General features: G+C 38.4%; 2 protein-coding genes across 3 annotated transcripts; both read right to left on the bottom strand.

Annotated features, from left to right (window-relative positions):
* Positions 1 to 992: 992 nt before the first annotated feature.
* On the bottom strand, positions 993 to 7,573 carry map2k2b (mitogen-activated protein kinase kinase 2b). The gene is made up of 11 exons (XM_040021957.1): positions 6,703 to 7,573; positions 6,415 to 6,625; positions 6,147 to 6,293; positions 5,410 to 5,487; positions 5,046 to 5,097; positions 3,417 to 3,541; positions 2,938 to 3,151; positions 2,629 to 2,681; positions 2,459 to 2,520; positions 2,267 to 2,312; positions 993 to 2,068 (listed from the first exon to the last, which is right to left on the bottom strand). The coding sequence occupies exons 1-11, from the start codon at positions 6,789 to 6,791 to the stop codon at positions 1,958 to 1,960; spliced, it is 1,188 nt and encodes a 395-aa protein (XP_039877891.1). The 5' UTR covers positions 6,792 to 7,573; the 3' UTR covers positions 993 to 1,957.
* A 1,104-nt stretch (positions 7,574 to 8,677) lies between these two features.
* On the bottom strand, positions 8,678 to 17,252 carry LOC120727591 (solute carrier family 22 member 5-like). Of its 2 annotated transcripts, none has more exons than XM_040021956.1 (10): positions 16,420 to 17,252; positions 16,122 to 16,225; positions 14,993 to 15,147; positions 14,053 to 14,224; positions 11,854 to 11,995; positions 11,574 to 11,665; positions 11,233 to 11,447; positions 10,951 to 11,133; positions 9,793 to 9,928; positions 8,678 to 9,480 (listed from the first exon to the last, which is right to left on the bottom strand). In XM_040021956.1, the coding sequence occupies exons 1-10, from the start codon at positions 16,795 to 16,797 to the stop codon at positions 9,393 to 9,395; spliced, it is 1,665 nt and encodes a 554-aa protein (XP_039877890.1). In that variant the 5' UTR covers positions 16,798 to 17,252; the 3' UTR covers positions 8,678 to 9,392. The 2 variants fall into 2 exon arrangements, with proteins under 2 accessions (XP_039877890.1, XP_039877888.1); XM_040021954.1 differs by having other exon boundaries at positions 11,574 to 11,668; positions 16,420 to 17,251.

Genomic DNA, 17,252 nt, shown 5'->3' with positions numbered 1-17,252 from the left:
CCCCTTTCTTGCAGATTGGAATTCATTAGCAATCAAAGAGCCACTGACAAACGCCCAATCTTAATTACCCTCTCATTTGCATATTTGCATATTAATGACTGCAGACTTTGCTGTTTTTATGCTGCATTAGTCCCCCTCCCGTCAACACTTAGCCACCCCGCATACTGCAACACTGTATCGTTCTCACACCTCAGTGTCTTACATTTTAATCCTGCAAGTTGACACCCATTTAAGAGAAGGCGCTTAATCAACACTAGATAGGTTTTCATTGTCCGTGCAAAATAAGAGGGAAGGAAGGGGGGATTTTTTTTCTTCTTCACCTGGTAGTGGTTCAGCTCAATATCAAGCTTAAGCTTTATTCAATTATGCAAACGTTAACTTGGTAGCAGAAGTGCCCTCACAATGCATCTCTCAGCCCAGATATATTTAGATATGAAGACTACTATATCTTACTAAAACTTTATTTTTTAGTATTTGTTCAGGAGGTCCTCAGTTCTATGCACCCAATATGCTTCCCCCTTCTGGTAAAACAAGTGTAAGACAGATGTGATATTTCAGTAAATGAAGCCATCATGCTTGGAAGTCACAGTGCATACCATTTATTCATCTCCAAAGCATTGTGATTTATCAAGTTTCTGAAGAATTTACCCCAAACTATGTTTTTAAACTGGTGGTGACAGGACACAAAGTCAAAATGCCCTAACGCAGGATGCACATGGCCAATCCACATCCTGTTGTTTACATTAGAGGGTATACAAAAAAAATGATAATTTGTTTAAGCTGACAATGCCCATTGAGCCATGATAGAGTTCATTCAAGGGATAAAAGCAGCCTTCTTAAAAGCAGAATCTGCCCAGGGCTGAATTTCTAGGATTTGCAAAGGAAGTCTTTTACTAAACATACGAAACCTGCAGAAGGAAAATGCAGAGTTGTTTAACTTTAAAAACAAAACAAAACCCTATAACAGAGAGGCAACAGAGAACAGACTTTTTTTAACGTTTGTAAAAACACTTTTTTATTATTTTTGGCTTTGACATGAGGGTCATGCTGTAAAGCATGAAACATTGTGCTTCACCTCAAGACATCTCAAAATTTGTAGAAATCTGCCATGTTAAGAAAAGCAAGAAACTTCAGAAACATCTCAGATGCGCGCAACCTGTTCAGTAAAATAAGCTAATCCTTACATTTCTCAGTGTATTTGCATAACAGACATATAAAGAAACTCATAAGTATATTTTTCTGTAGACACACAAAGCCTAGCCATGATTGTAATAACTGGGATTGACATACTTGTACTGTAATGCTGTTTTCAAACATGCACTGCAGCCCTTAATTGGACATTACCCAGCGGAGCCGCATGTAAGGGGGACCATACAGAGTAACTGGGTGAGTATCCACACTGGATTCTTTCAACATTTTCCAGTGCATGTGTGAAAACAGTGTAAGCCTCAGAGCACTTCAGAAAATTTCAGACAAGAAAGCTGGAAAACTGCATTGGATTTAGGGGGGCTGGGGATGAAATTACAAGTATTGGTTATTTCTTTTGTTCTGTTTTATGAACCTTTTCAAGTAAGTCTTTTACAATTCTATACAGTATATGTACGATCTGCAGTATGTCAAAAAGCTACTGGGGGCAAAAAAATAAATAAAAAAATAATAATAGTGCAGCAGTGGCCCAGATATGTGGCTTAATGAGTCAAAATCCTGAACCGAATAAATCTCTAATACTCTATGCTGTCAACACTTCCAACAATCATTTGTGTGTGTTGTTTAAGTATCTATCCTGGGATGTGAATTATGTGATAAAATATCATAGAGCCGATTTGAAGACGAAGCTTTTACGGATCCACCTGAGGGAGGATGTGTCACACAAGGTGTATACAGTATATCTGAATGTACAGTTTTAGGCAGCAGTGTCTTCATGTTTTTACATAATGTCTGAGTGAATATACGTAGCTCAATCTGCAGTGCGTGTGGGAGTGCTGGGTTGGTTCAGTCCCATTGTTTTACAAAGCCACCCAGCGAAATCCACCTCCTCTGCTTCAGACCGCTTGATAAACGTGTGGTTCTGAAAAAGCACAAATATTAACAACACACTAACTCAGCTGACTAAATATATAGTTGCTATCAAGTTAAACAGCACTGCCGGTTTAGTTGAGAAGTTTTTTACTATAAAAATGACATAGTGATTTAGGCCTGTCACATATTTCACTTTGTGATAATCTGTTTAAAAAAATAGAGAACTTAAAGTCAAACTGACACTTACCATTAACATTTTTAAGTCAGCCCTGTCTGCTGGATTTTTGATGAGACTGGACACAAAGAAGATCAAGATCATCCATCAAGTTAGTAAACATGTAATCCAATGTTATGTCACTATTACTTGTCATGCTACTTGACGCTTAACATGTGTAAGTAAGGAAAGGTGAGCAATATGTTGAGTTTTAAAATGTCCTACCACTTGGTCACAAAATCCTGAAAATCAGGGGTGAATACTCCATGGGGTAGTTTAGGCGGTGGCTGAAAGTTAAAAGAAAAGGTTGTAGTATAAACAGCAGAAAGCGACTCCTTCGTGATTTTACGTGGTTGACAATAAATGCTGCTTTGGATAACTTCTTGTAATCTTACCTCATTGACAATGTAGTCTAGTAGTTCAAAGATAGCCATTACCGGACCGTGGCCTGGGGAAGTCAGTTTAACAAAACAAGTGAGAACTCAATCAGAAAAAAACCTTCAATTAAAAACATGGCAAACATTCCTTTGGGGCATCGAGCAATCACGGAGCTGACAGGTTCATAAATCAGAGTGTCTAATTCACTGATATCAGCAAGTTACGCGATTTCTCATGTGGAAACTTGGAGCAGTCTGCATGCAAGGTTTGCCTACTGCACTTTCAGCCAGCCACCTGAAACACACACAGATGATTGTGTAGCTTACCACTAACAGGTCTACCCGGAGGTCTGGGTCTAGGGGATGTGCTGTGGGTCTGTCCCTGTGTATCATCCAAGATCGGTCGTCCAAATATGGCCTCCAGCTCCTTAGCATCTGGAGGGGGGATGGGAAAGCGTCCAACTGACAGCTCTACAAGGGACAAGCCCATACTCCACACATCAGACTGCACAGAGTAATGAGTCCCCTGCAATCTCTCAGGCTAGACATCAAACATAAACAACACACAAAACAATCATCAGTTCTTTATTATAGTAATATGGAACTGTTGAACACTGTTCAAACAGCTGAAGCATTAATCTCAAGTTAAATATGTATCAGTGGATAAATCTCTTCATCAAAATTAGCAGAAAAGAATCCTGTTATTTAAGTTACTGACCTAAAATGAGTTAAAAAGATTCTCACATTACATGAACATTGATGCGAAACAAACTTGTAACAGGTTTCATAAACAGACCCAAACATACCGACATGTAGGATCTTGTCCCAACAAAGGAATTGGCCATTGAGTCTATGAGCTGCCCGCTCACACCAAAGTCACACAGCTTGATCTCCCCGCGTGAGTTTACCAGGATGTTTGAGGGTTTCACATCTGAGAATAAAAAGGACATTTTATTACTTATAAAATTATATGAAAATGTTATCCAACTGAATCTCTATACTATGGATGTCAACCAGCCAGAGGCCCAGAATCAGCCCACCAAAGGATCCACTAAGATCCTCTGGATTAGAGCAGGGCGATATGACCGAAAATATTTATCATGATATACATTTGAAAATTTGCGATAACGATATAACTCACGATATATTTGACACTAGACAAAATACTTTACAACTCCACAACTTTATTAGTGCATAAAAAGCCCATCAATGTATTTTCACTTCAACAAGCAGCTGTTTTTATGGTGCATTAAAGTTATATAAAAATTTTACAGTGCAAATGCAAATTCCTTGCTGACAGTTTAACCAAAAGGCATTTCCAGTGGGAATTGGCCGACATATCCTCAGCATAACCATGTATAATATCCACAAAACTTAAAAAGAAGTTATACACAAACAATACGGTAATATTATGTTGAAGCCCAGTACGCATCACTCCGCGAGGCGCCTGCCTACGATAGCCGTAATGGTCCGACAATCCATCAAGCGGTGCGGGTTCGTGGCTTAGCAAAGTTGTACTAAAACATTTGATAGATTTTCGAGCGCCGTGTACGACATAAAATCGTTTCGAGGTCAGTAAACACAACCAGAATTCATACAGAAGGCACACGGGATTATAAGGGGCACTGTCGATTTTCAGAAAAATCAAAGGATTGATTTTAAGTGTGCAGTATTTTCCAAAAAACACGGTAATAACAATGGCCAGCTAGCATGCTCTACCAAAAATAGTGTTTTGTTCTGTATCTGACGGACGAAAGCTAAACCAGTTCCACCACCGAAGTTGCAGCATTTTTACAAACCAATTCTGGTTCATCCGTTTCATTCAACGATTGGCTTTCGCCCTTCTTATTCTCCGTCGCCGCCATGTGCGTATGAAAACAAAGGCACTGCGCATGCGCGTTTTACCCATATTCTATCACGATATTTCATTTTCTTATCGTTGCCCAACATTATACCGTTATTACCGTGAATGGTATGATATGGCCCAGCCCTTCTCTGGATGGCTTTGCAAAGTGTCAAAGTTGTAGTAAAATCATAAATATCCTCTTTTTTTTTTTTTTTTTCAACAAGCCACACTGCTTTTCTGGGAAAAATGATGAAAGTTTTAATACCCAAATGAATCTGTATGAAAAATATTACTAGCCCAACAACTTGTTTCAGTCAAAAAGAGTAAAACACTATAGTTTAGTTCCAAAAAATGTATATAGCAAGTTTAATTTAGTTTAATAATGAACGGGGTCTAGAAGGAGTTGGGAACAAACATACACGCACACAACGATCGTTATAACTTGCTAGATGTTATTATGCAGTTCTTTTACTGATCTGGCCCACTTGAGATCAAACTAGGCTGTAAATAGAAACTGCTCCACATCATACTTGCAGATGAAACTCATTTATTCAAGATACAATCATAAACTTAATGAAAATGCTGATACCTCTATGCATGATTTGATGTTTTTCTCTTAGGTAGGCAAGGCCTCTCAAAACCTGTTTCAAAGCGGAGAAAAATTAAGGAAGTCAATGAAGCTAAACAGGCTTGATGCTACAGAAAACAATATGACAGAACTCATCCTGAACTAAGAGTGACAAGTGTTTAGATGCACTTGTGCAAAGCAAGTATGGTTATTTTGATCCTAATCTCAATACAAATCATAACATAACTATGACAGAACGTGATTGTTTGGTTGTTTGTTTGTTTTTAAACACCTCAATTAATTAAATTAAAACACTACATTGTTTCATTAATGTCTACCACTTACTACCACATTAGAACATGACAGCAAAAAATAATATACTTACAGCAATGCTGACTTTGCCCAGAATCTCTTCAGGAATCCGCTTTGCTTCTTTCATCACCTGGTCCAGAGAGCCACCATCCTACACCAGAGAGATTACAGCAACTTGTGATACGAGTGCTAAAATAACAGAAGGCAGCCTGAAGACTGAGTATTCAGAAAGTAAATGAAAATGCCAACAGATTGATTCTTAAAAACAGTTACGCAAAAGTAATAACAGACCTGCGTCTGTAAGGAGCTGATGGTGAAAATGAGGTGGAATTCAATTGAAGATTGAACTGAGATGTACATTGAGAGTGGCAAGAATTGGCAGGATTAGGAACAAGTATATCAGATGGAGAGTGTATATCTTGGGACAAGGAAGAAGGCACTGTCAGGTGCAAAGAACTCAAGGCGACTAATGTAGCCAGTGACTGGCTAGATTATTCTATCCTTTTTGTGTATACTGTAAAGAATTAACACAGTTTGTGTACCTCATTAACCCACTTCCAACAAATTACTGCTGCATATGCATACACGCATATACACACACACACACACACACCCACCAGATTAATTCAATTACAAAGACATTGGGCAAAATGGATAGGGATTTTAGACAACATCATTTGATTGTTTGGGTAAAAAACACTTTTTAATCCAGTTGTCCTCTCTATAAATCTTCAGCAACAGATAAGAGAAAAGATGATATCTTTGTTGGGTTCAAAACACTACTGGAATACAATTTTTTTTAACTCTTACCATGTGTTCCATGCAGATGCTGATTTCTCCATCGCTGTAAAAGGCTCCATAGAAACCCACAATGTAGGGAGAATTACACTCGTGTAGTACCTGAAGCTCTCTGATAATCTGGTTTCTTATTGCAGGTTTTATTTCTAAATGTATGAGCTAAACACAGAAGAAAGGTGTTATATTAAATGAGTATCAAAGGGTGAACACTAAGACCAGAAAGATCAACTTAAGTATAAAAGACCCAGCAGCTTTTTGTTTTATAATTGCAAAGGCTCACTTTTCTGGCCATGATTATGCCTGAAGGTTTGTGGCACTCCTTGTTGACCACTCCTCCATTGCCTGCACCCAGCTCGCAGATACGATGGAAGTCATCATCTTTCAGCTCGCCAACCTTGGCCTTCTGGGTAAGGAAAGCTTCTAATCTTTTCTTTTGTTGTTCATCCAGGTCCAGCTCCTCCAGTATTTTTTTCAGTGCTTCTAAATTGGCCCTGATAAAATTAAGACACAGTTTAGAATAACATATTTTCAAACAACTGCAAAATTTTAACTCAGCAGGTCAACTTACTCAGATGTAATCTCTGTATTCGTGGAAGTGGATAATCCATCACTAGCAGGAGCAATGTTTAAGGGCACTGGTCTCTTTTTAGGAGCCATGTTTACTTGAGGGTAAAATATGAACTTGGACTGAGTGACACTTTCCTCTACAGCTACAGATGATAAGATCCTGTAATCTATATGATTTAGAAATTGCACGTGCAACTTTGGGAGGTTAGATAATAGGCAAACACTGTCTTGTAGACTAGATGTTATCTGTAATAACTTGGCGTTTTCTGTTTAGCTGTTACCAGGTAGGACAGTTAACCTGGCTAAACTTACTTAATTTTTGTCTTCAAATCAACGCCGGCTTAACCTGTGACTCAGCTTAAATCTAATTTACTACAAGAAGAGCGACACATCAAATTATCAATACAAATACGGTAATATAACACCAGTCTTAGCTAGCTAGGTTAGTGTTAGATGAGTAGACGTAGCACGACAACTAGCATAATGGTCACCGCACTTGCACCAAAATGTAAATGTCCAATTAATCGAGGATTAACTAGCTACAACGTAAAGGCAAAAAAAAGATTTTCAAAGCTAAAGCCATAACTATCAGCACATACACGTTAGCTAGCTATCTAACTTCATCTGCTAGCTGTTGCGTGACAGCCGCACATTTCACGCGAGTCGAAAGCAAGCGGATGTTTGTTCACTTTTCTTCCGGTGACTTCCCCCTTTGTTTAAGTTAGAAACATTAGCTGAACTGGCTGTTTTATCCCAATATCTTCTTTCAGCGGGGTAGGTGTGTTATTGCTATAGACACCGGGGTCTAGTGTCTTCAGCAGGGATGATCACGGGGGCGCGGTGCAGTCAAGACTGAGCCTTATGTAGTCCAGAGTAGCAATCTCGCGATATTTTAGACAGCTGCGCGAGCAGCAGTATAAACCATCGACGGTATGAACGCTGACACGTAGATACTTAATGCTTCCAACAGATACCAAAGCATACATAAACAGATGGCCGAATGAAATGAAACTCTTTAGTAAAAAAGGAAAAATAAAAATAATTAAACAAAACCCGTAAATTAGTCTCATTATTTGATCATTTAAATTTAATTCGATTTTTAAAAAACGTATTTTATTTTATCGCTCTACTTGTGTATTTACATTACATTTTTTAAAACGTGCAACCTTTTGTACAAAGGATTTTAGCGAATACATGCTGTGAGGGCCTTTTGTTTTTTAAAATGGGAAATAACAAAGTTGTAAAAAATATTGTAAAATAATAAAAAACAAAAGATTTAAAGTTCTTTCTATTTGTTAACCTGCCTTCAAAGACATATGGATCTATCTTTGAAGGCACTAATAACACTTATTTCTTTAGAACACTATCCGGAATGCAGGCTTTTCAAATATTTATTTATATAAATAAATAATCGTGAAGCTGATGGTACTGCTTGAAAGTCTTTCGGATGTATAGCCTTCCAAGCTGCCTGTTTTGATTGGCTAACAATTCATCCATTCACCTGAAGCACAAAACGGAGGCCTGAGACTTTCTATTGTGACTGCGCTTCTTTCTCGGATTACCAACGTACATTACCGTGCGAAGGTCTCAAGCCAGCCTTCATTTCTTTATTTCATCCTTCCACGCTGCCAGCCTTTCTTGTATTTATTTATTTTTTATTATTTTTTTAAGTTATCATGGGCAATAATTCTCCAGACTTTCGAAAGACCCTCTGTTTTTTCTTTGGACATTGGTTGATTTTTCACTCAGGTTTGGCCAAGTTGTTGTACCTGACCATTTTCAATAGACTATGTATCTGTTTTATGGTATTAAGCCATTTAACACTGACCTATGAATTATGGAAGCAAAAAAAAGCACTTTGAAACCAGTGTAGTGTCTACACATTGTAAGAGCTATTAGCTCAAACACAGCATGTCAGCATGGTGTGCAGTGTGTTCTTCAGAGAAAAACAGTTGAAGAAACAAACGAACACAATCTGAAAATCATGTCTTTAGTGGAACACTGGCAGTGATGGATTTGCCTCATCAGAATCTGGACCACAACACTGGGAACAGAACAAAATACAGCCAACAAACAAAAAAGAAGAGCTTGAATCTTGTTCAAGAACCCTGGAGAACTATTCCTATGAAAGCTTAAAAGAGTTCAGGACATACTGAAAAATAAGGGTGGTACCACTTTCAGGCTCTTTAGAATTGTGCAAACTATTTTTGTATTTCGAATGTATTTTTACACACGTTTCAATAAATCTGATTTTCCTAACACAATATAATGAAATGAGGGGTGTTTTTCTAAATCAGCAAAAACTGGACAGACATGAAGACTTATCAAATTAGGCAAATCTATTTCAAAACCATCTGCACAATTTATTTTTTGTCTACGTCATTGTGAGATGCAGTTTATTTTAATAAATGTTGTAAATACAAGAGTGCATAAAAATACATTCTGAAAAACAAACAGACGAACAATCAAGTAGGCCAAAAACAAAAGCACCATTTAAGACTCTGGATGGAGAAAGTGTAAACCCAGGAATTTAAGTATATCACTAATTCTGCATGACAAGAACAAAGAAGCTCAGTTAACTTTCTTCAGATTAACCTCTCACAGTCCTACAGACACATCTTAAAGCTAACGATACATGTAGTTCATCTTCAAATGCATGTGGTCCTTCCACACTTGCTGTGTGATTTCCTTTCAGTAGATGGCACTCTGGTTCACTTCTTTGAAGCCTTCAGTTGCATCAGGTCGGGTTGAAAGAGCTTCCTTTGAACAGCAGGAGAAGCTTAAAGATATAAAGAGAAATGAAGGCAGAATGAACAGATAAATAAGAATGGCTAAAATACACACACACAAAAAAAAAATGCTGTGATTCAGTTGGGTCTGAAGAATTTTTGCTCCTTTTAATTAAAATTTTTCTGATGCGAGCCAGTGTGTTTATATATACTGCATAATACAAATACATTAGTAACAGACTTATTATCAAAAGACGGATCCTTTAATTTCAGGTCATGGTTATAGTGTACTCCAATCCACAAACATTACGCCATTAAAAAAAAAGGGAAATCTGAACTCGGTACGTCCATCAACAACATACCGTCTGATGTGTTTAGTCTGGATGAGAAGGTCAGGGAGTTTGCTGTTTCTGGTGTCTGGCAACAACATGCTAACAGCAGCAGCCATAATACTGGCTGTGCCAAAAATGATGTAGGGAAGGATCTTGCTGTATAGACCTGCAAGAAAAATAAAAGGCATTTAAAATGGAACGATGAGAGATATTTTCACTGTTAAAAGGATTTCCACATCATAAAGATGTGCACAATACACAAGCATTAAGAATTATATTACAACATTTACAAATACATTTAAAACCAGATCAATAAAGCAATATACTGGCAACAAAAAAACAAAACGGAAAAAGGGAAAAATGGTGTTAGCACATTCTCTTGTACACAATAATGGAAGGAGGTCAGGTTACCAAGATGTATTTCAGAAATAAAAAGATATACAGAGTCCAGAGAAGATGAGAAAACCATTGGGGAAATGAATATACAAAAATGTAACCAACTAAAAATAATTTCAAGAGAGGTGGAAAACAGACTTCCTTAATCAAACCACTTAAATCACACATGACAACTCTAGGTCACAGTAGAAATGAGGATGAGGCCTCTGATAATAACTGCATGTATAGTGTTATTTATTAAACCGTCAATCCTAAAGTGGACTTTGTCATTTGAAAGTGGTCTCTGTTGATTTTACACATTAAGGTCAATTCTGTTGTCACGGCTTCCTTCACTCAGGCTCATGAACTGCAAACCTATTACAGAAATCATGATCAAACCAGGATGCAATGTTAGGCTGTCCAATCAAAGTCCATCCATCCAGTTTCTTCTGCTTATCTGTTTTAGGGTTGCTGGGAGACTTAATTATCATAGGGTGAGACAGACAACCATAGATGCTTCACATCTACAGTTAGCCTAACCCCACACATGTCTATAGACTGTACGAAGGAGCCAGACTACCCACACACGAGGAAAATGTACCGACTCCACACAGGAATGCCCTAACATGGATATAACTCTTCTCGCTGTGAGCCAGCAATGCTAACCACTGCCCCTGTTATCAAAGTGAAACACTAACTGAAATACTAAAATGCCAGATTAGCCCCGAACATGGATATTGTTGCTTCAGCTTTGATGCCCATGCACCTCCCCTAAGCTCTCTGACCGAAAAAACAAAAAGAAAGCACACTTACCCATGTAAAGTAAATAAGGACATATGATAGCTCCTATTCGTGCAGCTGTGGCACAGATCCCCAAGCCCATGTTCCTGACCACAGTGGGCATCAGCTCAGTGAAAAACAGGTAGATAAAGCAGTAAGCAGCAGATACACCAGTCTTTCCTACCAAAGCCAACACCTGGACCATGATGGGCATGTCTGGAAAGAAAAAGGCAGTGATTAGAAAAAGTTTAAACAATGTGCTAATCTACCGAGTGTTCTAGTTAATTCCTGGCACTGCTAATATTGTACACATACCTTCAGGAACCAGCTTTATAACCAGAAGCATGATACCGCAGAACATCAGCGTGGTGAAGATTAAAGTGGGCCGTGGAGCCCTATCAATCAGAAGCCAGGTGGCTACATACACAACAATGTCAATGGCTGCAGAAATGAAGCAGTTGAGGTAGATGTTTCCATGCAGGTTGCTGCTATTGAGAGAGAGCCCATAGTAGACCATGGCCACAGAGATCCTGCAAAAAAAGCATAATCAAGACTCAGCAATACAAGTTTGTTTTACATTAGACAGCATAATTATTGCTACTACAACATGCAACACAATATCTGGCATTACTGTATGTTTCTGGAAAGCCCATTACCATATGAAAACACCTAAAATTGTTATGTTCCTTATGTTATGGGTGCGCATCAAGTCCATGTAAGTGTATGTCTGCTCTTCTTCATCTTTATTCTGCTGAATTAGACACAGAAAGAAACAGAACATTATAGAGCAAAGTCGTCTGTCCACATTGAATATATAATAATTTCAGATTGCATGGTGGAAAAGTATTCTGTGATTTCTACAATTTAAGTTATATTTTATACTGGAGCACAATGGCTTTCATAGCTCAAGGAAATAAAAAAAAAAAAAAATGGTACCATGAGCTCCAAGCAATCCCCAGCTCTGAATATGACCTCAGGGGCGGGGACTCTGTTCCACTTGGCAGCCTTACGTATGACAAGCTCAGCCTCCTCCACTCGACCTTTCTGCAAAAGCCAACGAGGCGACTCAGGAATCAAGCTGCACACACAAGAGCAAAACATGCACCTCAAAACAAGATTTTTCCAGATTCAGCGAAAACACGTGTTATCTATCACAACTGTCACCCAAATGTCGTCCAGGCTGACTGACAACAGTGTTATCTTGTCTGAACTGATCGTGAGTGAACTTTGCTTTTGAGAAATTAGTTTCATGCGCTCGTAAAAAGGATAGTGACGCTGGACTTTGTTTTATGTGTGTGCCATTCTGGTTTCTAAAAGAAAACAAAAGACTTATTGCATCACTCAGCAAAACCCTCAGTGGATTTGACAGCATAACAGTTTTCAGTAACGCCAGTTCAGTAATATACGGATTTGATGTACTGTGTGATACCAGATGTAACTAAATCTACATGTCAGAATATATATGAGGAACAATTCTGAGGTTCATTAATTAAGTTCATTAATCTGTTTTATTTCATTATTCCTGTTTATTTAGATCCTGTAGTGGGTTGGACCCGTTGTTGTTTTCTCTCTCTCTGTCTGTGTGGTGGACACTCCTCCAGTATATATACACTCGTGTCAAAAAGATATTTTTCACTTGTTTTCACTCTAAGCAGTCCTTTGGAAAACTAAGTACAACCTGTGATTCAGTAGCTTGTAGAACCACCTTTAGCAGCAATAACTTGAAGTAAAAGTTTTCTGCATGACTTTATGGGTCTCTCATATCGCTGTGAAGGAACTTTGACCCACTCTTTTTTACAATGTTGCTTCAGTTCATTGCAGTTTGTGGGCATTCGTTTATTTGCTCTTTTAAGGTTTTGCCACAGCATTTCAGTCAGGGTGAGATCTGGATTTTGACTGGGCCATTGCAACACCTTGATTCTTTTGTTTTTCAGCCATTCTGTCGCAGATTTGCTGCTGTGGCTTCCATCATTCTCCTGTTACATGACACAATTTGGATGAAGCTTTATCTGTCCCACAGCTGGCCTCACATCTGACTTAACAATACTTTGGTATACTTAGGTGTTCATGGTCGGCCTAGTGATTGCAAGATGCCCAAATCCTGTGGCTGCAAAACAAACTCAAATCACCACCCTCCACCACCGTGCCTGACAGTTGGCATGACATGTTTGTGCTGATAGGTTATTTTCAAATTTCCCTAATTTGGCTTTGTCTGCCTAAAGGGCATTATTTCAGAAATCTTCTGGTTTGCTTTGATGCAACTTGCACTTGAACAGTTTTTTATGTTATATATTAACACAAAGACAAATAAAACCAAAAAATATAGATTCGTTTAGCTTGGCTGGTTAGATTGAAGGATAAATAAAAAATATTCTAATTCCTTACGCTGAGTGACAGAATATGCACACATAATGTATCTGACTAAACAAAAACATTATCTTGCAGGCATTGACTAACTTCTGTTCTAACTCTGCTTTCATCAAACGTTCCAGAGTTACTTTCACAGTGAATCCAAATAGTACATGCACAAATTTTGATGTTGCCTGCTGTAACACGTCTGTTGGTCTCCACTCGCTGATCAAATATTTCTATAATGTATGTGAATATGTTTTATACTTTTCATAACAAGAAGCAAAGTTGCTGTTATGAGACATCCACATGCAGCATCACATGGAAATTGAGTTTAACAAGTAACTGTGGACTCAGTTTTCCAGTTTTGTTTAACAGGAACCTAGCTGCTTATTGACAAGGCTGGGCATGTCGTGAACACCACAAATATAAACAGCAGTTATGTGAGTTAGCTATGTCATTGTATCAGCTCCAGCTGCTCTGGTCATTTTCATCAGACCACAATATTATATATGTTTTATTAGAGTTAACCCAAGAGACTCTTATGTTTTGTTTTGTTTTGTATTGTTCACAGCCAATAGCACTTACAATAATATCATGGTAAAATCTTTCCCCATTCAGATTTTTTACGTAACCTTTAACTGAATGCTAAAACCCGAATACTGACATGTTTCTCTAAAATTGCATTGCTAATATCAGATTAATGCACTGAAATGCAGGGGTGCACAAAGTCCTAATAAAATTCTCTGTGCACTGGTTACATGAATCATCATCCATTAGATTTACCACCACGTTGGAATAAATAGGAAGCCTGGGAGGGCAGCAGCAACCAGCAGCATCCTCCAGCCACGTATGAAGTAAGCAAAGACGGGCAATAAGGCATAACCAAAGCCAAACCCAAGACTGTGTCCCAGCAGAATGTAGGTCACCCTGGCAGACTTACTCAGCATTTCAGAACCTGGACAAGACAAAGATGAAGGATTGGGCTTTAATGAAAGGAAACATGAGAGGATTGGTTTTCTGAGACAATGGCTTAAAGGAGTATTTTACTTTAGCCTAGAGCCTTGGAGATGAAAAGTAAGCTACAAAAAGCCAAAACGCCTTTCTTTCAAGGAGCACAGCCTTAGATCAAAAGGATGCTCCTTCAATGCTTGAGGCACTTTATCTGGTTTCATGGAGATACCTCTGGAGCTGAAAAATACAGCTTTTCAGACAAACAGGAGTCGGCAATCATAGTCAGAAGAAATTAAATAATATAATAAATTATGGTTAGGATCACCACAGATGCTGATTAGACCTCTCGGGGTTAAAGAAACTTTTATGTAGACTTTAATTCTGCTCGTTCACATGAAATCTTCTATTGGCTGACCTTTTATTATAAAATGTCACCACAGCGGAAGGATCAACGTGTTTGGCATAATTTTTTTTTTTACGCTGGATGATGTAACCCTACTAGAAACGTGTGTCTCCTCTGTGTTAGGTAAATGTGATATGTTTAACAAAAAGACAAGAAATAGTGATTAATGCTTCTTTAAACTGCCTCAACACAATACAACCAGGTTTTTAAGACCCAAAATGAATTGGTACAGCACAACCTTTCAATGGGTTTTGAACCACCGCCACACTGAGGAACAGAAGCATGGCTCTGCGCTACACTTTGTTTCAGCCCTGGAGAATACATGCCGAGACTTCTTGAAGTGTGATAGGAGCAAATGGGCTGTCTTACCGAGTACGAGTGATGCAATGAAATTGGAAATTTGGCCAAGTCCTCTTAGACAGTTGAGGATAGTGAACATGACCCAGCTAACGGAGGTGACCTGGATCAAGGCGGTGACTGTTTGTAGGATCATAGTGAAAAAAAATACTGGCTTTCTACCAAATCTGTAAGAAAAGTTATACAGAAATAGGGAATACAGAGATGTAAAGATGTAATGTCATGAAAACATAACAGTATCATAGTGAGTTTGGGCTGGTTATCAGTTTTACTTCTCTCTACTTTTTTGATTCTCTCAGATGGTATGGGTTTTAATTGTTTTCTGTCAGCACCACCGTTAAAAATTGTTTGGTTTCAGCTCATCAAATAATACATATGTAAATATATAAAAAACATATATTTAAAAAAAAAAAACAACCCAAATACCAATAACTAAAAGTGAAAGAGACAATCCTTACTTGTAGCTTTGCCTGCTTGTTATGAACTAAGAAAAAGATTCCCTTCTACCACAGTAGTGCGTACACTACTAGATGTTGCTCTGTTGCCCACTACCTGGATATTTAGACTGAATATCTGCTTCCAATCCCTCTTTGATCCGTTTACCAAACAACTTGCTGAGACAAGCGGATCATAGAATCCAAACTGGAAACAAACACAAGCCTCAGATGACATGAAAACATCTCTGCAGGCTTCAACCTCAAACCTGCAGAGTTCTAAATACACTCTTGATAGTTTTCAACCAGGAAATACATACTCACACAAAAGAGCATGCACATTTAGTACACAGACCTAAATTTAGGAGCCTCTTTGAGCCACACTCCTGCATCTTTCAGACTGCAGTATTAAATATTTTTACATGACTTATCTGGACAACTCTGTTCTGAAAACAATTTAACCCTCCTCCTAAAACTTTAAAGCAACTAGTTTTATTTGTAGGTCACTTTAGCAATCATGTATCAAAAGCTTTTTATGTTTTTTCAATTCACCCAGGTAAGAAAAAAAAATCTTTTTTAACTTTTCCTCGTGAAGAAAAAAAAGACAAAGGCTACTTGTTAAAGCCACGATATCTTTCAGCCTCCTTTTCTTATCTTAACGTTTTTTAAACAAAGGCTGATTACATATTTTTATATGACAGACTTACCGGTCTGATAGATGTCCACTAATAAAAGATCCAATAAGTGCCCCCACAAAGTAGAAAGAGGTGGAGAAAGGGACTTTCCATGCATTGTCGCACACAAGATCCCACTTCAGTTAAAAGGAGAGAATATGGTTATTCGGGTTACGTTCAGACAAAAATAATAGAATAAAGTGAGATTATTTCGAATACATGAAGCAATTTTTACATATTTTAGCTCTCGAAGTCTTTTAATGTCACAGCCATACGAAACAATTCGTGTACTACAGGCTGACTGTCAGTGATCATTTAGGCAGTACTGAACCTCAGAAACGATGGTGGCGGTGTATTTGTCAGTGCTGAAAACCCAGCCGTCCAAACACTGTTCTGTGTCATTGAAGCCGGCTGCTTTTTCTGTCCAGTTTTCATTGAGCTTGTATCGAGAGCAGCTGCCCGGTCCCATCCAGCTGCCCCGGTCATGGAAACCATTCTCCTGTTCCCACTCTGTGCCGTTGCGCGAGGAGCTGTTTGGGCTTCTGCAATAATGTTCGGGTGTATCCGAAACAAAAACCACAATTACACCCATGTATCCTGCGGGCATTGTACTTACACTGAGCAGAACCATAATGAGAATTTGAAAGAGCCCGTAGTCGCCCAGAAAAGACGTGATTTCGTCAAAGTCTCTGATTTTTCCATTTGACATGCTCGCAAAAAACCTGGAGGAGGGCAAGCGAACTGTTTCTAGAGAGTTGCTTTAAGATACCTTATGCAACATGTCAAACCAGACACGCCGTGCATAGACGTGTTAGAAATTAAAAAGAAAGAAAGAAAGAAAAAGAAAAAAGAGACACCTGCAGACTGTAACTGTATTGTTCAGTCATTGAATTGCTTTTGAACCTTTCATCCCACAAAGCACACTTTTCCTTCCTGGTAAAACGGGAAGGGCAGCTTTTAACGCTTGCACAAGCGTATTTGGCTTATGTAAGGATATCATCTGCCACTAGACTACTTCTTTCCCTTACACATACTGATAACTCCCTGCTCGCTGAATGCTCGATGATCAATCCGGATTTCGGGATTGCGGACACATCTGCACAGCTGTCTTATAAACGAATCTGTTAGTTGTCAATGTTAGTACCAAGCCTAGTTAGTCATAAC

This window comes from Simochromis diagramma, unplaced genomic scaffold (genome assembly GCF_900408965.1).
Source record: "Simochromis diagramma unplaced genomic scaffold, fSimDia1.1 OVJJ01000205.1, whole genome shotgun sequence".
In the NCBI taxonomy this organism is placed as follows: domain Eukaryota; kingdom Metazoa; phylum Chordata; class Actinopteri; order Cichliformes; family Cichlidae; genus Simochromis; species Simochromis diagramma.
The sequence above is the reverse complement of the archived record's forward strand: the minus strand, read 5'-3'. Positions and strand labels throughout refer to the sequence as shown.

Bases quoted from the DNA above. Each gene is read 5' to 3' on its own strand.
- map2k2b (XM_040021957.1), bottom strand. From the start codon at position 6,791: ATGGCTCCTAAAAAGAGACCAGTGCCCTTAAACATTGCTCCTGCTAGT. The intron at 6,626-6,702 runs GTAAGTTGACCT...TAATTTTATCAG, and splicing joins AATACAGAGATTACATCTGA to GGCCAATTTAGAAGCACTGA. The intron at 6,294-6,414 runs GTGAGCCTTTGC...TTCTGTGTTTAG, and splicing joins GCATAATCATGGCCAGAAAA to CTCATACATTTAGAAATAAA.
- LOC120727591 (XM_040021954.1), bottom strand. From the start codon at position 16,797: ATGTCAAATGGAAAAATCAGAGACTTTGACGAAATCACGTCTTTTCTG. The intron at 11,448-11,573 runs GTAATGGGCTTT...CTTTTTTTGCAG, and splicing joins ATTTTAGGTGTTTTCATATG to GATCTCTGTGGCCATGGTCT. The intron at 9,481-9,792 runs GTATGTTGTTGA...TATATCTTTAAG, and splicing joins CAGACTAAACACATCAGACG to CTTCTCCTGCTGTTCAAAGG.